Here is a 26,714-nt window from a genome sequence, read left to right on the forward strand (position 1 = left end):
AGCATTAGCTGAAGGCCATCCCAAGCACACACTTCACTATACAGAGAGGTGTTAAAGATCACATCTCTGTATGTAGTCTGCCACAGTAGTTGTAACACCTCCTGCAGGACAGCACCTGCTACAGAATTAGAAAATTAGGAAGTCCTGTCTATTAATCTAGCTTCCACAAAGTTTCAGGTCAACAATATTTCAAATGCAGAGGATACTTCTTTCCTCTAAAGACAAGTAACTGAGCTTGTTCTTGGACTACCTAGTTACTCGCATTCTTACAAGACAGCAAGTTCAGTTATTTATCATTGGTTATTAGCACCTCCTTGCTCTCAAACACACTTGCCTTTTCTGATTCTCCCAGATCAGAGTAGGGTTGCTATCTGCAGCAGTAACAGCTGCCTGCAGGGTTATAATTGCCAAATACAGATAATCCAGTCTGAGAATAACCTAACCATCTATTATTAGAAGCCGTGACAGTAGCATGAATTGCTTTTAGAACTAACATATAACACAGTAGGAAAGAGTCTTAAATCATGTGTCTCAGGCTTTTCCTGTCTGTACATTGATACCTGCTCATAAATCCTTGCTGGTATTGGCTACCCACCCTCAAGAACATCATCTCCTCCTGCTTTAGTAAGGCCCTGACATTTTTTTAGGTGTTTACTAGTATGCGGTATTCAGCTCAAGGGGGTTCTTTTTTGCTTGTTTGATGCAAGGAAGTTTAAAAATCAGCTAAAATTCTTTGAAGGATTACAGAAAGTTTCATCCAAGAGGTTTAAGTCTTCCTGGCAACAGCAGGCTAGAATTAGAATTAAAACCCAACGTTTCAGAGAAGAAAATAGATAAGGCTTGGATTTCACACAAAACTTTAATACATATACTGATAATGTTCTCCAAGAAAAAAAAAGCAAGCCTATATGGCTTATCAGCAATGCTAAAGTCAGCAAAACAAGCTTCCTTCTTGCTGAAAAATAAAGACTACACAGGTCTGCATTTTTTAAGGTTGTCCACATGAAAGCCTATCAGGGAAGTTCATCTTTAAGCCTACCTGGGTTGTGTTTTATCACGTTTCTCAGAGCCTCCAGGGCCATTTCAACTCTCCGTAACCGATCTCCATGTTGATTGGACTCTACTTTCCCAGTCTGTGTTATTGCCATTAGCGTATGAAGGTACTGTGCTTGTGAGCCTATGTAATCCAAGAGGCTTGCAGCAAATGCTTTAGGAAGCTTTAAATTAGAGATGAGAGCATTTTTAGCTGTGTGATGCAACAGATTCACACTAGAAGAAAGTGTATCCAAGTAATTTTTCCTACATTTCACATATCCCTTTCTTCCAGACAGGAAAACACTTCTCTGATCAGTGATCACATTAACCCTATCTATATCTAAACATACCCCTTCGAAAGCTGCTGCTACTTCAACAGCATTAAGGTACATGTCTGTCCATATATACAGGACAGCAAAGCCACTAGGCAGAACCACTACCTCCTGGAATTACTGGATAAACCCGAGTGTCTGCAGTGCAAGCGTGTAGAGAAAAGGCATTAAGCCATCCAAAGCAGCACGTCTTATGACAAACTCATTGTTCTTTTTAATTTATTCTACTCCAGTAGAGAGGTATCCCATAACATGCTGATCAGGTTGAAGAGAATTTTCATAAGATTTCATATTTTCTTCATTCTGTTTGCATTAATAGGTAAAGAGGAAGAAGTAACATTCCAAATACTAGTTACAACAGGAAGGTTTTAGCTACATCTCACCTCTAATTGGAAGGTAGGGACCTCGTTGTAGACTCTAACAAAAATCTCTCCTACAATAAGTTCCTTTGCATGATCACTGAAGACAAAGTCAGATCCGTAGCTCTTGTCACAATCACCCTTTAAGCAGATATAAGCCGCACAAGCTCAGACAGAAAATAATTTTGTAGAAAGTGTAAAGCTATAACCCAATAACGAAATGGACAATACTTGAACACAAAACTTAAAGCTTTAGCAAAAGTCAGAAGCTCAAGACAGATTGAAACATTACAGGAAATAAACAAGCAAACTCTTAGGGTTTGTATTTTCTTTTTAAGACTACTGAATGAAGAAAGTGACTTAGGAGTAGGCAACGACAGATACTTGTATTAACTATACCACCATATTACAAGCAGATGTACCAAAACATGAAATATTGTAAAAAAACAAAAAGTAGTGGGATTTAAAGTAAAGAGTATCTTACTCTCTTAATCATGCTTTCTTGTTGAGATTCCAAGAACTCAAGTAATTCAGCTCTTGTCCCATTGTTCCAGATCAGGTAGGGGTTCTCTGTGTTACTGTTTAACATCTTCAGAGTCTAAGAAATAAGGAACTTACATGATCTAACATGTTTACAACTTAGTTCTGGATCATTATGCACAGTGAGCCGTGTGTTTCATGATACAAGTTAATCCAATCTTATTAACAACCAAATTTCATAAGCAGGTTTAAAGTGTCAAGTTCTCCACATACTGGAAAAACAGTATGTGCAAGTTATTTGTTACAGTACAATACATATTTTTTCTTTATTCTGCATTGAGCCACACTTGCATCAGATCCTCCTATTTTTGACAGTGAACAGCAACTATCTGCAGCATCTCTTTGTAGATGACTTCCTTGGCACCATTAAAGAGAATAGTTTTAGCCTTTGCTCTCCATTATTATTACATCCTTTAGCCTTCAACAATTACCTTTGACTTCTTTGCTCCCATGTTTGTTTTGCAAATATTATTGCATAGGATACTGTTCCTGTCTATAGTGTTTGGGGCTGAAACAGTTTCTTTTCCTTGCAGTTACTGCAACTGCAAAGAAAAATTGCATTGCTGTTCTCTGTATCAGATCTACAAGAGCTCAGTGTTTTAGAAGTGACCAGGTACTCCTTCCATAAATCACTAGAAAAAGATTTGGCCAACAGATGCTTACCTCAGTAGGACTGACCACAGCAAGTTTCCTTGCAATGTAGGGTGTCAACATTCCAGCCAAGCTTTTCCTGATCGTTGGGTTTTCAGGTGTAGCTTGTTCTTCAGAGAGATATCCTCCAAGGCGACTCAAGGCCAGGAGGCTGAGCTTAGCAAGGCTATTTGCTACCTCCTGAAAAATACAAAAACAGTTATAAAAAGAACTAGAGCTTACTAAAAAAAAATGCCAGCATAGCTAGAAAGAGTTGTCCAACAGTTCTGCATGAGAATGAACTGAACTGGTATTCCCTATTTGTCTGCATCACTAATTACTCACTGATGTCTAATAAAACACTAGGTGCTGCAGAACAGCACAATATGATCACTGTCTTGTGGACTTAATAAATGCAGTTAGGCATGAACACTGATCAGCAGAAAAAACTGGGGCATCAATATGAGCTGAAAGCTCCAGAAGCTATTGTGTAACAGCTTCTGACCAGACAGCAGTTCCTGCCTAGCGCAGCCAAATATCAGCATAAGACTTTTATGACAGTGATACAAGGGTTAAGATGAGCTTTCAACAGTCTGAGGAAGAAATGCCATACTTGGAGGGTCACCATTTACAGAAACAGAAGCTTGAAGCCACTTATGTAGCTGTGGGGCAAAGGGACAATATGGTCCTAAAGTAGACATTTCAGATAAGTTCATGGTATCACTAGACAAACCTGTTCAACTTCAGTCCTTTTCTCGAGGCTTTTTCTTCCAACAGCACAAATTTACTTTTTTACTGTTCACTGTAGATAAAAGTCTCTTGCATTAAGCCTATTAGAAACTACACGTTTTGGCAGCTTTAACATTTGAACTCAAAACATGAGTTACTCTTTAAAAAACAAAAAACCCAAAAAAAACCCCACCCTAAACAGTATTTACATTACTACACAAAAATCCCCTTCCAAAACTGCTCTGTTAACATTACTGTTCCTGTAGTGCAATGATTCTAACAAGTATTTGAATACATTTTTATTAATAAGAGATGGCAAGCAACAACCCTTGGCATCTGAAAGCATGCACTTTGTTAACATTACCTGGTGATTTGAATCTTCACTTTTCTGAATGCCGCTCTCCTCTAGCGTGAAGTCATAGTTGAAGAGGTAACCCAGTAAGTACCAGAGAACTCCAGCTTGGAACAAGTGTGTTTGTAGCCAGTAATCTAAGGCAAAGGAGCTAACACACTCCACTCCCAAAGCAGCTACTCGTGGTATGTTCTGAAGGAGATAAAAAGTTTGCCTTAGTACTTGCAACCAAAGCCAGCCAACTGGCTTTCTTGCCAAACAAAGGCTTAAAGCCAAAACTTGCTAGTTTTAGCGTACTATATAAGCAGAGATGAAAATTGAAGTAGACAGAACAACATCTGCAGTTGAACTTAAGTGTCTGGTAGCCAAACATGCTAATTAGTCAGCATCCTTCAAAGAAAAGTACTTGAATAGTTATTTCATATGATTAGAAAGGAGCATTGATGAACTGGCAGCAAAACAATTCCAGAAGGTGGCAGAGATTCCCAGGTGAGCTTTTTATGGCAATACATGTGTTCTGCAAGGACTAAAGAACAAACAAGCACCTATAGTCAATTACTATAATCTGGTTTTATAGTCTTCTGTTTTCACATAGCACATATATGAGAAGTTCAAGACAAGCTTTCCTTTCGTAATTCAGACAAAATTCAGCATTTATATAACATGAGCGAAGTTCTAAAGAGCTGAATGGCACCAAAGTTTCTTGAATACTCTTCCCAGAGTTTATGCCGATTTAGGAATCTATATGCTTACATAAGATCTAGCTCTAGTACTTTTATCTGCTGATTTAATACAATAAACCAATCAGCTAGACATAAGTCAGTTAAAAGGCAAAAGTAGCTGAATCTTTATAGTGACTGCATTTTAAGTTCACTAAACAGATTCAAATACAAGTGTTGAGAACAAGGCAGTAGAGTTCTGCATCTTGGTGCAATCTTGGAGAAGGGTTTGATCAGTCTTTGCAATTGTCTTATCTCCCTTAAAAACAGAACATTCCCCTAAACATTTAACATTAATCCCATTATTAATTTAATACCCATTCAGGCAAAGGAAGGGAGCTCTTACCTTGCCATAATACAGTAGTCTACAGAGGTCCTTAATGATGTTAGGCATTTCTGTAATCTTCTCTCTGCATTCCTCAAACTGAGCTGCTACACTGTAACACTTACTAATATATCCACATACCTACAAAAAGCATTTTTTTATTGTTTCCAAGTGGAAGGGAAATGCGTGTTTACAATCCTATTTTAATATGCAGTATCAATATTTTATATATACACACATTTATTATCATATTTTATATATAGTCTTCCAAGAAGCTGATACAGCCAAAGTTGCTGCAACGTACCTGTACAGACATATCATCTGGTTTACTAGAACGAGTCAAGACTGCTACACAACGATTAAATGCTTCTTGCAGTACCTGTGAGGATTGGATGATGCGTAAGTTCAGTCTCAACAAAAACTGATAAAGCCTGGCAGAAATTAAAAATGGGTTTATCAGCTAATATTTTATGGCTGAAGGGAAACACATGACAAAATCTGCTGCTTGCTCAAATGGTTTACAGGGGCAAAATGCCTTGCGAATGCTGGTACTAGCATTTGGTGCTTTAGCGTCAATAGCATTCTGACACACAAGTTAATATGCACAATGAAAAGCCCTTCTGCTCAAGTGACTTGTTCACATTTATCTATTCTTTCACGTACAAAATGCAGAAGCTCACAAAAGTTTTGTAAAGTAGAGAAATGTCCTATTTAGTTTGCTTATCCACATTTCAACAGTCAAGCCTAGGTCTAGAAAGGGGTATACTCTGCAAGAGGCTTCTCCTACTGCATCCAGAAAAGAGACAGTTAAGAATGGACAAGTGTCTCAAGACCAAAAGTGATTCTTAGTTGCATCCTATGCACTGAGGATATAGGATTTTTAGCTGTGGAGAAGTTGACTAAGATGATGTATTTCCATCAGTTTCTTTCCATTTACCTCAATTCCATTTTCTCTTCTCAATTCTTCTGCATTTAATGCTGAACAATTGACAGTATGGAAAGCAAGTTCTGTAGCAGCAGGCAACAGAGGAGATTCTTTGGAAAACAAAAGGTCATCTGATGTTTCAATGGTAATAGTCTTTATCAGCATAGGATAGCCTGCATACTTGTAAGGTTTCAACTCTGAAAGAGAAAAATGTCAAAGTTTACTTACATGCAAAGTCTAAGCAATTTAAACCACTGTGTAATTATCAGTGGAAGATATATCAGATATATGAGGACTAGATGTACTTTGACTTTTCTCCTGGGAAAACTGGAGCAAGAATGAGCAGTCCACACAATCCAACTCCTTGTTGCATAAGACTGTTTGCGATAGAAGCTGACAGCTTCGTGGAGAAAAACTCATTTAAGATTAAAAAGACTTACCTCCAGCTCAGCAAGCCCCCAAGCTCAGAGCCTTCCATGTGATGCTTGTGTCTGGTCAGAGAAACACAAGTATAGCTTTGTCTATCTTAGGCCAGGATTGTCTAACAGTAAGCCTATAAGGACCTTTTCCAGTGTAACACAGCAATCATCTGTTTTAAATAACTATATTACATTTTAAGTAGCTATATTTTTCATTCCTTTAGGGTTCAGCAATGATAAAGAACAATCTCATCTTGCAGTATGGAGCCAATTGTGAGCCAATCTACGTAAGTCTAAATTAATGTGGTCACTGTTTCCACACAACTGACAAAGCTATGACTGCATACAAGGTTCTTAGCTTACTATTATAATGTAACACTTACATGGCAAAACACTTTTGGCTCTGCAGGACTTGGACATGCCAGCAGCTGCGAGCCAGGGACTATAGCTAGAGCCAGGGTACTCTACCTCTCTCTCTTTCACAGCTAGGCTGTGAAAGAGGTAGTGTTACAGCACATCCATCAGAGGACTCCAGTCAGAATTTCTGCAAGATTGTGTCATTTTCAGTAGCCACATGAGTGTAATCTTATTTATACCCAGAATCTGCCATCTGGGTGACTGAGTACTAGTGAGGACTTTCCTGCATAGACAGAATTGTGAGTTTAAGTTTTACATGGAGGAAGATTCAAACCAATCTGAGCAGAGAACTGCAAAGAGCTATTCATACTTTTGTTAAGTTTTACTGCAGATTAATTTATTTCATGGAAGAAAAAGTCCTATTTTGAAGCAGTTCACCATAGCTACATAATGCTGTGGCAAGCCAGAAACCAGATCAACAGAACACAGGAGATTAAAACTGACCACAAGGGCCACTAAAGAAGTGAACATAAGATATTCTGCTGAGACAGCGTGCTTACCTTCCTTATGCCTGTTGAAGAGGATGCTTTGAGTTTTCAAGATCAAAATTATGTTTTCTGGATCTGGCCCATCTATCACCTTGGCAGATTTTGTGCACAGAAACTCATATGCCTTATTAACCTTTTCAAACATATCCTGAAAATAAAGAAGAATAGTCTTAAGAGTTGCTAAGAACCCACTAAATTACTACAGATCTGCAGCATCAGCTTAGATGCAGGTGAAATAAAGCATTCCAGGTTATCAGCCACAATGCTAGTTTTGTTGCCTTATTACACTTCAGAAAATACTCAGAATAGCTGGTTCACAGAGCAGTTTCTTTTGTTCCCTAAACTCTGCCATAGGCAAGAGACTAAAACTAAGTCAATTCCTCTACGGCAAAAGTACAGTTTAATTGATTGTAAGAATGGACAGAGGATGCAGTCTGTCTTTGAAAGGAAGCAATTACACAGGATCTAAGTAAGTTAACTCTTTAAACCAGGTGCTTTCTGATGTGTGGGTCTGATTACATCAGTTTACTGTAGAAATCCTAATATTCCTTGATTGACATCAGTTACTTATCTGTAGTATTAATCTGTATTCTAGGATTCATCTAGGGCACAGCCTTTAAAAGGAAGAAAGAAAATTTAAGTGGGCATTTCAGAATTCTTAATAGACCTAACAGCTGAATTTGTCCCCACTTTATTAACACCATAAATTTGTTTTGTACATACCCTGCCTTCTGGATTCTTGTCTGGGTGATATTTTTGCGCCAGCCTGAAATAAGCTTTCCTGATCTTGCTTTCATCATGCCTGCAAGAAAATAAATACTATTACATTGAGTAACATCAACAAAACAGAAAAACAAGCCTGGATTCTGACAACAGTACTAATAGTAACTGCAATTAAGTGAAAATGACAAAGCTATTTCAGTTTGAAAATCCCACTTCATCAGCTGACACTGAATGGGGATAATAATGTGGCCACAGAATGAGAAGAAATCTATTTTAGTGTCTCTTGTACTGAATATACTAATCAGAAGGTGCTCAAAGTCCTTGAATCTTCTAAATGAAAAGTCTAAATGAGCTGTAAGTGGTAAAAATTAGTAGTTCATTATTTGTAGTAAGTGCACTGTTCTTGAAGGATAAATACAAAGTGCTGTCAGTTTTTTTTCTAGATACCTGAAATCAGAAATCAGTGACAAGGTAGGATGTAAGAAATCCTAAGGATATTATCACCAAGAAAAAAGGACAATATTTGGCAGGGGAAGAAGGATGGTTACAGAAACCAAGTTCCACTTTGAACATACTCACGTTCTGCCATATACTTTGGTCACTATGGTTGAGCTTAATGCTTGTCCTGTAGAACAGCCTAGTGGATGCTTTGAAGGAGAGCTCAAAGCATTTTTTCTCCTCAGTTTCAGTTTATCTGAACACTTTACAATCTACTCTACACTGGAGTTGGATTTTCAAGCTTTATTTCTTTCTAGATAAAACAATCTTACACTGTGGAAGAAGTAGGTACTAGACATAACTGAACTGCTACCACTAATTTGTTGCAAGTACCGAGATAAGAACTTCAGTTTGTTCCATGTATAGAGTTTATGTAAACGTAGTTACATGACTTTAAATAGTGAAAACAACTTACTGGCCTTGTCCTTTGGGAAGGTTAAGGACTTCATAAGCATCATCTATTGACATGGTAGGTGGCTTCTTTTCTACCTCCTTCTTCCAAGCTTCTAGTGTATCTTTCAACAGTTTAACCTAAATAATTACAATTTATTAGTGTTTCATTTATGCTGACATCAGTACGTGTCATCTTTTTTAATAAAGTGCTGCTCTATTAATGAATCCTTATCACCCATCACCCTAAGTTCAAAGACCTAATCCTTTTACCTTTAGTAATTATGGTTCCCCCTCTAGCCAGGAAGCTATCTTTTATTCAAGATAACAGCATCTTAAGATTAAAATGTCTATGTAAAAGTCACATTAGAAGAGGGAGAATCGTTTAAGTGATATGCAGTTCACATTTTGATACTACAAAAACCACAAAGCTGCATGAGCAAATAAAGCCCATTAGACAGAACTAGACCATAGACTTGTACCAAGATCTCACCAATTCAGTTACTGTACCGATACCAAGTTCGCTCAGTTTCTTGTCCAGTGTGGACAAATAAGAACCCAAAAATAATGATTTCCCCTCCCCAATCACTTGAGGTTCATTGAAACACTATGTGAAGTTTCTTGGATGCTTTACTTTGCCTTTTTAGTAGTCACCACAAGGAGGATATACTTAACATAATTGTTACTATATGGCACGAAGACTATTCTGCTTCAAGTGTTTAACATATTTGCTTATGAACTGAAAGTCAGGATCAATCAGTTACTTGCAACAAACCTAGCATTTTATTTCCTTAATTTTTGTTACAAAAATACAACTTTTAGGGCTCTGAAAGTTAAAGAACTAAATGAATCCTAAAATACTTCTTACTTACTGGATCTTTAATTGGCCAGTCTGGAAATCTGAGTGTATCACAAAGATGCTTGAGGTAATAAATATTACAGAACAGCTCATTTTCCAGTTGTGGATAATTGATAACTGGGATAGGACAGTATTGGTAAAGTGCTCTTGTATTGCTTTGAAGACGAGGGGTGAAGTCAGCAAGATGAGCAGCAATCTTCTCTATCATAAGACGCCTAAAAAAGTTACAAAGTTTGGTTAAACACTTGCCAAGCACTCCTCAATCTTCAGTGACTACACAAGTGTGTTAAATGATTTCTTTGAAAAAGATTTTCATTAGTAGTTTCCCATGTTTCACAAAGGATTCAGTCCTATTCTGTTATAAAGCCATTTCAATGCCATAAAAATTAGTTTTTAGTTATTAAAAACAACATAAAGTGACTTTTTGCCCTCCCCTAACACCCCTTTACTTTTTGGGATACCTTAAAAATGTATTATAATATTAGAGGTATATCTCCTAGATCGGTGCTAGTAATAAATGAGTACAGTAAGTATAAAGCAGTCCATGTAAATAGTGAAGTCTTCACTCATGAAAGAAACATTAATCAAGTATGATAGTTGCAGATGCAAAGCACATTGTCAGATGTTCAGGGAAATATTCCCCTTCCCTCTGCCAATTCTGCTCCCTCCTGCCCCTCTTACTTTTTAAAGGGGCAGGGGGCAATGCAGGACATTACCCTTGCAGAAGGCAAACAGAGGGAAGTAATGAAACCAAGGAATCCAGGTATTTTCAACTTTCCTTAGAAATGTCAGAGACAAGACATCTTCAACATGAGATGTGGTTCAGATTTATTTGTCCCTCTGACAGAAAACAGTTACCTCATTTCATTGCTCCAAATTGCTTCTGGAGTATCAAATTCTCCAAGGAATATCTCAGAAAATTTTTCTGGTTCATAGTTTTCTAAATAACACACCATTGCTTCAGGAAGAATATGTCCAAGTATACTTCTTTGAACGAGATCTTGACCTTTTGTCTACAGAAGAGATCACATTACCTTTGAGGTGACAATCTCAATTCAGTCTTGCAACTTCAGATCTGAAAAAACCCTCCCCCTTTTCCTTTATAGTTCTTAAATTCCAACTCTCAAGAACTTAGAAAAAGAACAAGCATCAAATATTGTTAAAACAACTACAGGTAGTCTGCAAAACTATTTGGAAACAGAGGTACTTTCACAATATACTCACTTCTTCAGACTTGAATGCTTGTTTTGTATGTGTGTATTTCAAAAACCTAGAAGAGAAGCCACAGTTATTTTCTGTTTAATACATAAGACACCCTTGAAAGATAAACAGACAAACATAGTCCAGCTGGCAAGTCTCATACATTTACTTTGAGATAAAAGTAACAGCGATAATTGAATGATTCTCTGTACAAAGTCTATGAAATCCTTACGAAGCCCACCAAGTTATGCACTTCCATGTTATAACTGTTCCCTTATGTTCATCATTTCAGTTTGAAAGTCTTGTTCCTGAAAGTTTGTTTTGTCCACACACACACAAAAAAATGAAGCCAATGGAGACACAGACAACCTGTCTCTACATCATTAGATCATCATTGCAGGGATGAAATAAGATGCTCTTACACTAACTGCTGATAGTCCTGTTACACTAGAGTCATCACGTAAACACGCAATCATTTCCCAATGGTTTTTGCTAGAGAAGAGATTCAACTAGAATTGTACAATAGCTTTTTATGAACTAGTGAATTTAGAGGAAGAGTACTGGAATAAGCTGCAATAGCCACCTGCATGTGCAGTGCATCTATGGAAGCAGTACAGACTGATTTAAATGTTTTAGGCTTCAATACTAAAACAGGCTATTAGATTTTTCCACCACTTTTGATAGCTGCTTACTATCAAAAACTACATTAGCACATCAATAGCCTATATTACTACTCTTTAGTGCCTGTAACGAACTGGTCTTCTACAATAAGCTACGCCTGGTTGCAGTGTTAGAACTACATGATCAGGCATGTTCTCATTCCCTCGTGGCAGGGTCATAAGCAATTCACTTTTTTAGTGACTGAGTAGAACATGGGGAGATAATTTTTCTAGAGGGTGTTTGCTTGCAATCTCATGTTGGTTCTAGCAAGCCAGACTCCCTGTAGCATTTAGAGCAACAGTCCTTCTGAGCATGACTGGTCAAGAGGTATTTTTAGGTATTCTTTTATTCTCACCTTGCAATAGGGAGTACATTGGAACCCGTGTACATCATGATAAAGAAGAATACTCCACTCAGATAAAAACGAGGTAACTGGGGGTTATCTTGCATGACATGAAACAGCAATATAGCTACTTTTTCCACAAGGATAGGATCAAAAGTCAGTAATAGCTGAAATCAAAGAACACAAGCATTTATATTAGCTGTCTGAGTAGTAGGCAAGTTACGTAGCCAAAATTGAAGTTCTAACCAATTCAGTATTGGGACAACCCAGCAAACTTGCAAGAATTTCAGTTAAAGAATACTTCAGCCCCAACATAACAAGTTTGAATCACAGAATGTTTAAAGTTGCAAGGGACCTCTAGGGGTCCTCTCATTCAACCCCTCTGTTCAGAGGCAGGGTCACCTAGAGCTGGTTGCCAAGGACCATGTCCAGATGGCTTTTCAATATCTCCAAGGATGGAAATATTTATTAATGCGATTTCATGTTGTTTCAGCCAGTATTTCTAACAAGATCCAGTGAAATAAACAACTGCTTGTCCAGAGATCTGCAGGGTGTCACAGATGTCATTTGATGTGTTTGTCCCACTTAAAATATTCACACAGGTAAGATGGTAAGTCAGTAAGCCAGACTTTTACTCATTTCAAAACATTTTTAAAGTGTTGCTTACCTGAGTGATATGAGGAAGGCAAGTACTATCTGACAACAGCCTTTTCACTCTAGGCAGAGGTCTTATAATAGCATTGTCTTGATCCCTAAAAAAGCAACACAGCAGGAAGCACACGTGTGCCTTTTCTCTTTCAAGAATGAACAACTTTATGAAGCCATAAGTGTCAGGCTACTGAAATAATATTCAGTGTCATTATTTTTTGTTAACTTCAAAGGTTTTTGTTAGACTAGTGTCATTTAATGTCATGCATTAAAACAGCTTTGTTTCCAAGCTAAACAAGAGCCTGCCTGCAAGAGTAAGACTACACTGCTGTGCATTAGAAATGTACATAGCTTGTGCATTCAGTCTTGCACTCCCTTTCACAATATTAGTATTGTTTCATTTACAAACTCTCTATTTGTCCACAGAATTAAATTTCTACCATGTGAAAGGCTCTTTAATACAGTTCATTAATGTACTACTTTGTTTCTAAGAAAAGCTTTAAGACAAAAGTTAAGAATTTATGCATTTGCCAGAGAAATTTAACCACTTCTGCTGAATATTAGTGTTTACCTGCTAGGAAAATATCCACACATTGTGATGAGCATGTTGAGTACAAGTGTGGCAAGGTCAGTCTCATTCAACACAGCTTGGCCACTGGCAAGCAAGCACCACTTCAGCTGCGGGATGACCTGTAACGGTCGCCAGCCATCCATACCTTGAGCCCAGCAACGTGTTTTTGAAGTCAGCTTTCCACTATCCCATAGGTCCTGCATCTATTGCAAAATTAGAGATTAATTTAGTTAGTTAATTCAGAGCTGCCTTGGCTGCTAAATATTCATACTCAAGACAAGCTTTTAACTGCTGCATGGCAGATTACTACAGCTGCATGAAATTCCAACATATTTATAACCGTCTGGAAGCATGAAGTAAAAGCCAACAGATTAATTGCAGCATAATTGGGGCATGGAGGGATAGGCAGCCTTACCAAAAAGGCTGTGGTTCTTGGCACAACATCAAGTCTTTTATCTAGTTTTAATCCTTAAAAAGTTACTTTCAGAATACAGTTGAGCATTGTTTACAATTTTCCCTCTTACTGTTTGAAACCCACCCAGTCACCAGGATGGAAATAATTTGTCAAGTTTGATAGTTTGAAGCCGACAGGTACCTCTTGAAAGCTGTAAGGACCACTTCTTTCTTTGTCAGCATTGCCAAAGTACCATTCTTTCTCACTCTCCCTCTTCATATCAGGTGCCGCCTCAATCACATTGCTCTAGAAGTTGATGTTTATAAGATTAACTTTAGCTTCAGTGCAAATATCACATTTGTACAGGAAATTTGAGAAGGACTTTTTTTTTTTTAAAGAATTGTCCTTTTACAAAGCAACATGAGTAGTAAGAAACAGAGACCACATACCTGCAGAGGGACTGTAGCTCTGCTTGTGTGAAGATGTGCCAGAGTAAGCAGATCTACAAGGATTCTAATGCCATTTGAATCCATAAGGTCCTTCACATTTTTCTGTTAATGGATGAATTGCATTAACACAAGCATTTTCTAGATAAGAGTTGTTAGAAGTACTGAACAGTTCTATTCAAGTAAGAAGTGACCATGAGAAAAGTCAAATCATTCTCTGAAGTGACTTGAATGGTACAATCATCAAAATATCTACACATTTCCTTTAGCTTTCTCACCAGCAAACAACTACCACCATATCCTAGAAAGTTGTATTGAAGATTGTTTCAAGACTTGCTCAAGACTTGAATTTTTACTCAAGTTAACCCTGAAAAACTAGTTCAGACCATTTTACACAACTGAAAGACCGATAAACTACTGTTAAGTGTACATGTCCACCTTACCTTATTAAGAATCAGCTTGTTGAGAAACAGTATCAATCTGTCCCGCTCAAGCCTGTCAGTGCACTATTGCCGGAGAAGAGAACAAATTAGTATTTGATAGCACATATTAGAAGTTACCTTCAAAAGTAAATACAATTGCACCTACAAAGACCCATTTATTTTTTTCATGCCCAGGATAAGACTGCTGACTGTTAAGTATCTAGTTTCATGCACAGCTAACATACATAGCTTTCTGTTACTGAAGAGGAAAGGCCTTGCAGCCCTCCACCACCCCCTTTTGTTACGCTGGGTCTGACACTCAAATCCACTTTTCTGCAAAGTCTATTGTTCTAAAGGATCAGTGTTTGGATTCCCCAGTGAGCCAGTTAACACAAATACAAGGGAAAAAGAATGCTTTCAGCCAGACAGAACGGGTCTTTGATGTTACTCCTCTGGTGAGACTATCAAGACTCAAGGCAAAATAACAAGAGACTGCATTGGTTCAGTTTCACTTACAACAGCCATATCTAAAACCCACACTGATACCAGCAAAGAACTCCTCCTTCAGACTGCATAGAAATGCATTTTTGCAAGCTGTATCAGTTGTCAGACATAACTTAACAGACACTTAATAGGCAAAGTAGTCTCCACTAAAAAAAAAAATATCTAATCCATCACATGTGCCCATCTAAGGCTACCACTTCATTAGGTTGGGGGCTATTGCTACTACTCTTGAAGTCAGTATTTCAAAATAATAAAACATGGAACAAGGTTCTCCTCTTAAAAAGCTTATGCTTGTTTTTGAAAAACACAGAAGCATAAGATAATATCACACAAAGTTCCTTCACACTATTTCTGTACAGTCTGAAAACCTGTTAAGGCCAAAAAAATGCAGATATAAAGAGACTAGTTTGAAATACCTTTATGATCAGCAGTTTTTCTAGTGAAACTGCTACTGAATCAAGGGAAGATACTTGGAACACTTCGGTGACAGCATGAAAAGTATTCATGCTGCACCTTCATGTTCTCTAAAACCAAAACTTGGGTTTCACAGCAGCTTGAAGGATCTGAAAATGTTGGACTAGCTGTATGTTAAGTACTATATTAAGAAATTTTAAGTAATTCTTACCCTTTCTAACATCCCAACAATGTACTTAGTATCAGAAAATGGTCCTATTTCTTCATGACATCTTCCATAAACAATGGCCAATGCTTGCAGACATAAGCATTTCATATTCACTTTTGGTGTAAGCAAGAAGCGATGGTACAGTTCATTGAAGAATTCATATCTAAAAGAAGTGAGATTTTAGCGAAGAAAGCACACAGAGACATTGGGAATGAGGTAGGATTTTAATAATGTCTCACGATTTTTTGATTGCTCCACTCTCTTCAGTTTCATCTTCTTCCAGCAGCAATCTTAGATAATAATCCCCTATTTTTATTTCTTCAGAAAGGCAGTCATATTTTACCTGTAACACAGAACAAATTACTTAGCAGTAAATATTGTTTCTCTTTCATTATGTTTTTGCTTGCATGCCAATACCATACTTACTTGCATCCAAAAACTCAACAAGGTTAGCAACTCCTCCTACAGTCTAAGGAAGATTGAAATGTGCAAGTTTTCTGTCAAAGAACTACAGATCTACAAAATATGCGCCATAAGCTTATTGTTGCTCCCGGAACAAATTAAGTTTCTCACCTTACTGAAATCCCAGCTTCCAGCCTTTAAGTAACTTGTTTCTAGTATCAGCTGGTTTTATTAACTAAACTTGGATAATACATACTGTATTCAGTGACTCAATCTGTAATAAGTAGTTATTCCATTGCAAGTTATTTCGCTCAATGTTAATACGAGTATGAAACAAGCATGACTTAATTACTAGTTATACATGCTATTATTCTGGGTAATAAAGCCCTAGAGGCATCAGTATACACACCAAGAAGCTGAACTAAGACTGCACAATGAGAGCCATTATTAGCTTCAGAGCAGCTACATTAAATTTAACGATATGCCTCAATGCTCAGTGGTTTTAAGCATTTGGCAAGCACCTCATTTAGAGGTACCTCTAACATACCACAAAAGCCACTCTCTACAGTGGTTTTTCTTATCTATAATTTGCAGGCCACTGTCATGAGGCCACAAAGTTATCTGCAGATTTGACCACAGCACATGATACAAAAAGGTCCCGCTAACTAGTACACTTCCAGAGCAATCTCAAGCCACCATCCCCCCCCTTGGCAAAGTGACTGGTTCCAGAGCTGGCAGAGAAGCCTTTGTCACCACCACATAGTTAGTTCAAATTCTTACAGCATAGCCTGATAAAGTATTCATTTAAAATATTTAAAAGCAACTCTGAGACAGCAGCTGTTCAAAGATCCTGTTACAGAACCCTCTCAAGCCAGTCCCAAAGTATCCTGGGCTGTAACTGCAAGAATGCTAGTGATACTTTCCAGTAACAGAAACCACATAGGAGCATTAAATGCAGATGGGAAGCCTGTATTACTACATTTAAAATCTCTACTTTTGAGTCTGCCCCAGTCAGCACCTCTAAAGCACACAAAGTTGGCAGAGCAGACACTGTGGCACCCAAAAGGCCCATACCTGAAGGAAACTTTGAAAGCTAAATGCCAGCGCAAAAAATACCAATCCAAACCCAAACATAGCTATTTACTGCATCAAGGTAAGAAGTAATCTGTAGCTGTGTGATAAGGATAAGTTGCATATATAAAATAGTTCTTACTCCTAAAGCGTTAGTCTGACATCTTGCAATTCTTTCTGATTTACCACAGATTGTCAACCAGAAATTCCTCAAAAGCAGCAGTTCACTCTTGTTTCACTAGTAGCCCTCTGTTCAAATTTCAATTAGGAAGCGGTACTGTGACAAGGATGGCATTGGGAATATCTAAGAATATCTTACAGTTGAATTCAAGTGTGGCCTTGCTTTGTTTTAGCATTACACATTAAATAAAGCTACATGGAACCATAACAGTACTGGAGATGAGTAGAGTACAGGAAGTGTTTATTAGCACATTACTTGAAAACTTCTTGCAAATTGTTTTGAGAAAGCCAATTAGGACCATATCAATTGGTTCAGAGAAGCCAGAAATGCTGTTCTGGCTTTAGGTTTTGCTGTTCCTAGAATGTGAAAACAGTATCCTCAACCTATAATTTACAGAACAGCATAGTTTTAGCCACATAACCTATTCCTGGTTTGGCAACCCAACATTTAATGGCCTTAGGATCACCGAGACATGATGGAAATAAGGACAAGTAACTCGGTATTAGGAAGAAGGGACTTGTGAAACTACCCAAAACAAGTCTAATGGAGCACATTCAAGAACAAGTATGACTTATCTTGACAACAATGTAATACCAGTTCTTCTCTTTTCTTCTTAACGCAAGAATACATCAGGGGTTATGACCAGTGTTTCATCTCTAGTGTTATTTGTCAGCCTGAAGAGGTTTCAGTTTTGCAGAATGACACTGGACAACAGTACCTGTCTACAGCCTCAAGCCTTAGCAGTTTATTCCATAACCCCAAAAGTAGTCTTGCTTGCAGTCAGGGATTATCAACACAAGATTCACACATGTAGTTAGAAGCATAAGAGTGACATTTTAAGTAGACATATTTTATATATGCAGTTTCTCCTATAGCCAGTCATTTACCTCAAACTCCTGATGGTTCCATGAGATAACATTAGCACTGCCAAGTTCTCTGTCAATATTAAATGCTCTCATCTCAGACTCAAGAGTATCTCTCAGTTCTTCCCGTGTTTTGAAGTTCCAAATCAAGTTTGATCTAGCATGATCCTGAAGAAATCTAAGAAAGAAGTTACCCAGTTTAAACCCCTCAAACATTATCTGAAAGGCAGACAAGACTCAGCTGGCAAGCTAGAGATTATCATTAGTGGACCTTAATTAGAAGGCACTGACTAGTGGTCTCTAGTTTGTTACAGTAATTATGGTTGTTCACTTGTATAGTGTTTTCATAGTCATGGAGGTCAGCATAGACTAAAGCATGCCTGTTATCATCCCTTTTGGCTCAATTTATTATCTGCATAGAGTTGATGAACAGGAGACTTGCAAGCTATTCACCAAGCTCATGAACAGGAGCCTTGCAAGCTATTGTAGCCCTTTAAGGGCTACAAGTGAACAGGGCAGCAGACATGCACATGCCCAGTGTATGTTTTGAAAAAGTAGCTCATGCAGGAAAATAGAAGTTGATGTCTCAAGTGTCACAAGACACTCAGTGGTCATTCTTCAGTGGCAGTTACCAAACAGCCTTTGGATCCAGAGACCAGCTGAGAGCATAACTTTAATACTCAAAGTTTAGGAGCATGCAAATCTTTCTTTCATGCAACACTTGTGCAGAACAGACTGTATTTGACCTTTAGAAACATTAAGCACTGAATCCAACAGTTAAGTTTATGGAATTTCCCCAAGCTTGCTGTCATAGAGATTGTTGACCAGTCAAGATTTATTAGTCTACTTAACATAACACCCCTAAAGTGATAATCTCTTTTTCCAGATTGAGGCCCCTCCATTGTAAACTTTGACAGTTTTAAGAACTCACAGGTAATCAAGCTGCATTTAGGACCTGTTGGACTATTTGAAATCCAGTATTCATGTTTTTATCTCTTTGAATAAGAGAATGAGCCTTAGGCTCATTTTTATTCCAATTAAAGTTAAAACATCTTGAGTAGCTCACAGGTTGATGCAAACACACTACAATGCTTTTCAGTGCTACTTTGCTTAGCCTTCAACATCATGCAGATCCGTACCTGCAGTTTGTTGCTCAGTCTTCCTTTTGATTCAAGGGACAACAGGATGTAGTTTGGTAACATTCGAGAAGCTTTCCAAGTTCCCCCCTTTCCTAAACACAAGCTAAATCCTTACGTATACCCTAGAATTTCACTTTTCATAAGTTCCTGTCACAAAGCACTTGCACTGTTTGAAGGCAGGCAGAAATTGGAATCAAGCCACAGCAACTACAAAGATATCCAGCCAGGTAATAATTTGTATCAGACCACCATATTCATCTTAGTATTTTACCTGTAATAGAAGAGATCCCAGTTTGCTTCTATTTTTATTCTTTGGCGTCGTTTCCTTAATATCACTGGCTTCTGAATGATGTTCTGCAGAAGAGTCAAGTTTAATAAGTTAGCAGAAACAGATACTCCCCCTTTTTCCCTTTTTAAAAATAAGATGGTTTTAATTCCTTCAAAAGCCACACTAAGTTAAGTCTCATTAATAAGCTCTCCTTTTCTAGCAAGCAGTAGCAACAGCCTTCCACAAATGTTATTTACACCAAGTTAAATCATGCCAGAGAAGCTTTCAGCTGTTTAATAAGTCATTTATTTAGATGCAATTTATCCCCAAGAAACGCTTAGTTCCCATCACCATAAGTACTCATCAGCTTCAAAGCTGATGGAGGCAAAAACCCATAAGAATGCTTTGTTCATGAAAGGAAATAACTAGAGCAAGTCACAGAAATAAGTCACAAACCTGACTTGGCCACTGAAAGGTTCCCTTGTTTGATCAAGCATGAAATCAGTGTTATACTCTACACGAGTTACTACACACAAGCAGAGGTCTAAGCAACATAATCCACACAAGTGGCAGAAATATACAGACTCACCATATTGTTTCTGTCCTGATTGTGATGTAAAGTTGGAAGAAAAAGAAAAGGTATATTTAACAAGCCACAGCCACTGAAGTAATTCAAAGTGGTATTACCAAACTTGCTACTACCCTTTCCAAGCTACACTTGCATACATTTACTGTGAAATTAAACAGCTCAGAAGTCCAGTTAGTATCTAGACAATCATTCTTCTGATTTTAAATGATGTTTAAAGGGCAATTTGCTCTTCCATCACCGTTTTCCTTATTTCTCCATTAATACTTTGTTTTGAAGCTCGTCCACCATTTATTCCAGAAGTATTACCTGTCAAAATTCTGCACCACAGTCCACAAACTTGAGCTAGGTTTTACCGAATTAAGATTTTTCTAAATTAAAGCTTATGTTATGTCAAATCAAGTACAAAGACAGGCATTCTCAACACTCCGCACTACCCTGCTCTTTTCATCCTTCCTTGGGTATGTGATAGCTTGTTTCATTTTCAGAATGCATGAACACAAGCTTAGGCAGGAGACTAAAGAAAGTTAAGGGAAACTTCTCGTGATTCAAAAAGTTTGTCATACAGAACATGACAATAAAATGAAAGGAAAAAGGAGACCAACAGTAAAAGCCCAAGCAGTACTTGAGCTATCTTCACATAACATCAGATCAAAACAGTTACTTACCTTAACTGTAGTTTATATAGTCTGATGTTGCAATTTAAGCACTAAGATACCTATATTCCAGGTAATACTAAGCTTCTTCAAGCAAGTCCCATAACTAAAATACCACTAGTGTAAAGCACACTAACATAAAGAATGTACATAGTTTCTCCCAAATGTAGTTTAAAGACTGGTTCTGCAACGTTTCAAGGCATTCCCTTTTCTCCTATATAATTACCTTGGAAGATATGCACATAAGCTGCAGTCCAATTTGATAAGGTTGCCTAAAGCAAGAACAAGCTAAAGCTTAATACATATGCTGAATGAATCAATTTGCCTGCTTTACATTTTCCCTGGAACCCATTTCTAACCCAAGATGAAGATAAGTAAGATCAGAGAGTTTACTAAAAAGACGCAAAACTATAAAGTTTCTCACATTCCCACACTTCTATTACTCTCAAGCCTCCCTCTGCTTTCATGGAGTTGTAGGTGTTCCTCTCTACACTTAATCAAGTTGCTGTAATGAAGAACTTCAAATACTTTTACCTCTTTTTGAGCTATGCCCATTCTATCTCTCCAGTGCATCAAGACTAGATCAACCTTCTCTTTGGCAAATTTTTCAACTTCCTTCGCAGCTTTTCCAGCCAGTCTCTGCCACTCCGGCACTTTATTAAACTTGCCATACTGATCCTGCAAAATAAATCCTATTAGTTATTTGTAGTTGCAGGTCTATCAACATTCTTGATGCTGGTCAATGCAACAGTCAAGTGTCTGTATTCAAAAAGTCAAAGACCGTATATCTATATAATGGAGGAGGTAAGACAGCAACATTTACTTACAGTTGCAATTTTTAAGTTATCTCTAACATGCATCCTATCAGCATCTTTTTCAGGAACAGGATCAGCACTGTCAAGGTATGCCAGCAAACCTGGTGGCTAAAAATATTTAAAACTAGTTTAAACACACATGTGGCTACTGGAACAGAAACCATCACATTAGGTAACAAGATAATTTCTTTGAATTAGATATTTCTAAACAAAATTTATATTCTACTCTAAAGCAAGTATGTATAGCTACAGCAGCTTTTTGCTTTTATTAGTGAAACGCCACCATCCTCGACAGAACCATTCAATAGAGGCACATAATTAGCTTCAGTACAGCACAGGTCTTGCCTAGACCCCATTTCTTAAAGAAGCACTTAATGAAGCTAAGGACTGCAGGAAGAAAAGAGGATCCCACAGCAACTGAGGGGGATGAATACTGTAACACTAGAATCCATCCATATCCTCTGATTTTGTTTGAATGTTGCATGTGACATTAGAGAGGACAGCCTCATTTGACTAAGCCCTCTGAAAGATAGTTACCAAGATGAAGACAAATTGCTCTGCCAAAGATGAAGGAACTCCTATTTTGAATTTAAAAGTTGCTATTTTTCCAGATTTAGTAATTCCTTACACTATTCTTTGAACTAGTTTCACTGAAGTAACTTAAGCAAGAACCTTTCAGGAGGCTGTAAGGGTGAAAGAACATGGGAAGTATCAGCTAATACATAAATTTAGCTATGTTATAAGCAAAGCTGGACAGGCATGAAAGTATAGACAGAACTGTTGCCTTAATTTCTTACTGGCACTAAGCATTAGAGATTACATTTACTATGTCTCCAACGTTTTCGTCCTTTCAATAAAGTGTCAGACAACTTATTAAGTTGTGTGTCATACACCATTTTTAAGAGTGGCAGGAAAGTAGTAGAATACTGAATTTGAGATGTTTTGTCCTATCCATCAATATCATTCAAATACCAGATGCTGGACTGCTGATCTCCCAGGCTAGACTTCCTCCTTGGAGGCGAAAGGGGATGTGTTCACTATATAGACTAACCCAGGTTTTCTAACACTACTGGCTCTCAGATTTTATTCTTTCCCTACTCCATATCCCATTTTTACTCACCAAAATACGTTTCAACAAGTTCATAGCAGTTTTGTTCTCAGCTGTCCAGAGGCCAACCAAATGTCTACTTAACTGCCTGAAAAAGCCATTGAAATTAACAAACTGCAAGTTAGTATTTTAAACAGATTTTTAAACCACTAAACTGACACCCTTACCATGCTGGTGAAATGAAGTGAGCAAAAGCTTCGTGCTCTTGAGTAAGAGCACAAAGCATTACATTGTTCCAGTTCAGGTATATGCTTGGCATGCTTTAAAGTGTTGCCTTTAAGAAGTTCCAGTGAAGTTAGTGGAACAGTAGCAGCACATGCTTTTTGATCTAGACCTCAAAAGAACACTTGAGCAATAGAGCAGAAACATCTAGTGGCCAAATGTAAGTTTTTAACCAGTCAATCTTAAGTTACAGTTAAAGTTAATAGTTCTTGATGGCTTCTAGACTCTTAACTGCTCTACTTGAAGCTCTTAATACCAGTTATTAGCTAGGAAAGCCTTTTTGGGAGCCTGCCTTCTATGCCAACTGATACTTTCTCCCAACGTTTGTCACTAGGGTTCTACTGCACTGCACTGAAGTAGTGCTTACAAGCAAGTCATTAGTACCTCCAAACAGAACCTGCATGACAGAAGTTTTCATACTAGCTCTCTCCTGAATGACATACAGTGGCAACAAGTTCTCCTTGGAGTGGGTTGCTAAGCCATGTAGTGACAAGTGCTTCAGGACTGTGCAGTTAAAACTTCTATAATCTTGTATTTGGGTGGAAATAACTGAATTATCACTCATCTTTCTCAGCATGCCCTTAGGCCCAGTCTCAAGAGCTCCTAAGTTCTACTGACAGCTAAATTCATGGAATGATTTCTATATGAAGATACTTCTCAGATGGGATAGGTGACCCTAACTGCATGCAAGATATCTGATGTGTGCACACCAAGATTTATACAGTTGTGTGAAGTTAAACCTTTTTACAAGTTCCAAACATTCTACTTGCCTTTTCTTTCCCCCTGAGTGTTTTCAGAAAACATAGAAATCAAAACACTGAGCCTTTAATGAGTAACAACCCAAATCCCATTTCAGCAAAAAAAAAAAATAAAGGTTTATTAAGTGGCTGCAGTCTCAGCTGAAGCTTGCTCTAATTAAATATAACAGCTGCCAAATAAAATATTATCCTAAAGAACTGCAAATTTTCTGCTCTGACTTCCCAATGTTTCTAATGTTAGCTAGGCCATTATTTAGACTTTTTAAACATGATATATCAAGTGAGACTGACATACCTATTTGTAAGCATCCTCTGATCTGTGCTTATTGTAAACATAGCAGTGTGCAAGTGACGAGGTAAGGCACCTTCACTGAGGGCAAGATCTTGCATTTTGGTAGCAATTTCTTTGTCTCCTTCCTTTGGAAACAGGGCAAGATGATTACTAAAGAAAGAATCTTAGTTAAGCTGCTTTTATCATAGCCTAGAGTTTTAAGGCCTTCTTGACCATCAATTATGTCAACTAACATCCAAAAGCCAGACGCTATAGTATGACAAGCTTTAAGTGCAAGTTCTCAACAGCAACTGATAAAAGTTGTAGTAAAGCCATGGACCAGATAATTGGTAGTTATATCTATGAGGACAGTAACTGAATAGGGCAAGATGCATGCCTCCCATCATAGATCAGGAGGCTCCTAGTAATTTACAAGTACCACTTCCACACTACAATTGCAAGTTACAGTTAAACAAAGAACAACAGCTACAAGTAATTGCTTATTGCTTGACTTTGGTCAACAGTAACCATTTAAGAATAACTGGTGCTGTTCGGTTTAGACAGCCACATGGATAAGACTGTCACTCAGTCGAGATACATCAGTTGCAATGAATAATTAAGAAAAAGCTTTCACTGCATTTTTACTTGCCCATGTTCCACTATAGTTCAAATGACAGGAGTTGTAATAAACAGCATAGCAACTTTTAGCTAACATTATCAGGTGTATCAATGGAAACTTGCAGATTTAAAATACCTCTATTTCAAGTGTTCATTCACTTCCATTCCAAGAAAGTACTAGATGCATTTCAGATGCATAAGCCATTGCAATACAGTGAGGCACTAATTTAAGCCCTGAATTTCAACACAGGAAGTGTCAAGAGTCAGTTAGCAAGGTCACCTGCAACAGTCATGAGCGGCCCTTGAGAAGTATGGACATGGCCCATACATCATGTAGTATGGAAAGTAACAAAGCCAAATCATCCTTTGTTGAAGCAGAAAGAGCAAGAGCAGAGGCTGACATCACTAGTCTGCTCTGGGACACTACTGCCTGCTAATCCCAGTCCCATTCCATGTGGCAATGCATTCCAGGAAACATGGCCTCTCCTCCTCAAGAGATCCTCTTTTTTAACATGCAGAAGTCTGGTGGCTTTGAGGTATGTGCCTGAGCTACATACAACATTAACAGCCAAATCTTGACTGCAGTATGAAAACATGCAAGGCACTACCTAATGTCCCAACTCACATGCCTCCCAAGTGCAAGATAAAGCAAGTTGCTATATTAAACCACTCACAATTAAGCAGGTGTTCTGTTCCTCACCTTCCCCCTCCCCTAGCCCCCCCAAGAGAAGCTAATATAACAAACTTCTATTTGTAAGCAATTGCACTTATGAAATAAACACACATATGCTATCCCAGGTAACACACATAAAAATCTCACCTCTATTATTGCCTTCATTACCAAACCTGCTCCTTTTACAATTGCCATGGAAGGGTGCTAAAATAGAACGTTGACAAAATAATTATTCAAGTGCAAAACAGGAATATTAGATCATCTATGATTCAGTTTCCTTAACTCATCTACATGGCTGTTCTACCTCCAATTCTGGGCAAAAGTTAGTATTTCAGTTTTGTGAAAGCTAGCCCCAGGAAGAGTTCCCATCCTATACCTTTAAACAAGAATCTCTCATGCAACTATCAGATGGACTTCTTGTCACTGAGCAGCAGTATATACCAGAGAAGCTAGAATAATGCTGGGGAAACTGTTTGACACAAGGTGACACTAAACCAAGAAGCAGAAGAGCATACTGTTTTTAGAGAAAGAAAGCATTGACATTTTTGCTAAAAATCCTAGAATTGTTACAGGTTTACTACTGAAGAGGATGTTACTCTTGTTTTGTAACTTAACTCATTTACTGAGAGAGAAACAAAAAGGTGGCAGATTCTCCAAAGAGATGAAGATCTGTGCATCTGATGAACGTAGCTTAATATATAACTGGCATTTTAAAGCGTTTCTAGAAACAAGTCTTCGGCAGTCTATTCTACAACGATTTGGCATATCATTCACTATAGAATAACCACCTCAATCTGATATGTGAAGGTAAAGCAATAGGTCACTAGAAAACTCACCAAGATTGAAAAGGTTTAGGCCTGTTAACCAGCTGAACAGCAGACAAATTTGTCTTTCAGGAGAACAAGAAAAAGTTCATGTTCACTGACTACCTAATACAAAAATATGAAATCTTACCTGAAAGAGCTTAAATAGTGTTCTTCCATTAGATGCCACCATTTCCAACAACATGTCAAACTGCTGCCCCTCAGTAGTCTCACTATATGGAGCACATAGGGCAAATGTCAGGAAGTCCAGAAGCGAACTAATTACTAGTGCACCTGTCCCATGATCCTGAAATTAGGAAGACAGGTATGTAATACAGACACAGTGTTTCTTCCCTGCCCAAGAGTATTCATGCAAGTTTTATTCAGTACTTGTGATGCTGAAGGTGCTCTTCCCTATCATGCCATGAAACAGTCTGCAAACAAAAGGTTTAAAATATGCCATTATTCTGAGTACAGCAATACTCTGGTAAAGTATTGGCTCCTAGAGCCTATCAGAGACTCAAGACCTTGTATACTGGTGTGCTGCAAGTTACTTTTTCCATTTTTAATCCCATTGGTACCAGTTCACACTATCATTCTAGTTAATGAAACACCCAGTTTCCATATTAAACATGCAAACCTGTCAGGGTCCAAACCTATTTAGAACAGGCTTCAGTGCCAGACATAGCTGTATTTTCTGCACTTCAATTGCAGGTACAGATATATTCAG

The 26,714-nt window shown here is 37.9% G+C and overlaps 1 protein-coding gene across 1 annotated transcript in view; it reads right to left on the reverse strand.

Moving 5' to 3' along the window:
• Positions 1-26,714, reverse strand: part of DNAJC13 (DnaJ heat shock protein family (Hsp40) member C13) — a gene marked incomplete at both ends in the record, with an annotated part of 47,976 nt that overhangs the window by 9,915 nt on the left and 11,347 nt on the right. Inside the window, 31 exons of the mRNA XM_082014784.1 lie at positions 1,040-1,217; positions 1,751-1,867; positions 2,211-2,324; positions 2,930-3,097; positions 3,990-4,169; positions 5,043-5,162; positions 5,326-5,400; positions 5,959-6,143; positions 7,283-7,418; positions 7,994-8,072; positions 8,907-9,022; positions 9,754-9,955; positions 10,599-10,753; positions 10,965-11,010; positions 11,956-12,110; positions 12,611-12,695; positions 13,163-13,365; positions 13,758-13,862; positions 14,006-14,107; positions 14,446-14,508; positions 15,554-15,713; positions 15,790-15,893; positions 18,092-18,245; positions 19,478-19,560; positions 20,064-20,078; positions 21,251-21,394; positions 21,544-21,639; positions 22,652-22,727; positions 23,915-24,036; positions 25,329-25,385; positions 26,136-26,291. Of these exons, the coding sequence (XP_081870910.1) occupies positions 1,040-1,217; positions 1,751-1,867; positions 2,211-2,324; positions 2,930-3,097; positions 3,990-4,169; positions 5,043-5,162; positions 5,326-5,400; positions 5,959-6,143; positions 7,283-7,418; positions 7,994-8,072; positions 8,907-9,022; positions 9,754-9,955; positions 10,599-10,753; positions 10,965-11,010; positions 11,956-12,110; positions 12,611-12,695; positions 13,163-13,365; positions 13,758-13,862; positions 14,006-14,107; positions 14,446-14,508; positions 15,554-15,713; positions 15,790-15,893; positions 18,092-18,245; positions 19,478-19,560; positions 20,064-20,078; positions 21,251-21,394; positions 21,544-21,639; positions 22,652-22,727; positions 23,915-24,036; positions 25,329-25,385; positions 26,136-26,291 (3,751 nt within the window). The remainder of the gene's footprint in view (positions 1-1,039; positions 1,218-1,750; positions 1,868-2,210; positions 2,325-2,929; positions 3,098-3,989; positions 4,170-5,042; positions 5,163-5,325; positions 5,401-5,958; positions 6,144-7,282; positions 7,419-7,993; positions 8,073-8,906; positions 9,023-9,753; positions 9,956-10,598; positions 10,754-10,964; positions 11,011-11,955; positions 12,111-12,610; positions 12,696-13,162; positions 13,366-13,757; positions 13,863-14,005; positions 14,108-14,445; positions 14,509-15,553; positions 15,714-15,789; positions 15,894-18,091; positions 18,246-19,477; positions 19,561-20,063; positions 20,079-21,250; positions 21,395-21,543; positions 21,640-22,651; positions 22,728-23,914; positions 24,037-25,328; positions 25,386-26,135; positions 26,292-26,714) is intronic.

The sequence above is a fragment of the Phaethon aethereus genome (genome assembly GCF_964289735.1).
Source record: "Phaethon aethereus genome assembly, chromosome: 2".
Lineage (NCBI taxonomy): Eukaryota > Metazoa > Chordata > Aves > Phaethontiformes > Phaethontidae > Phaethon > Phaethon aethereus.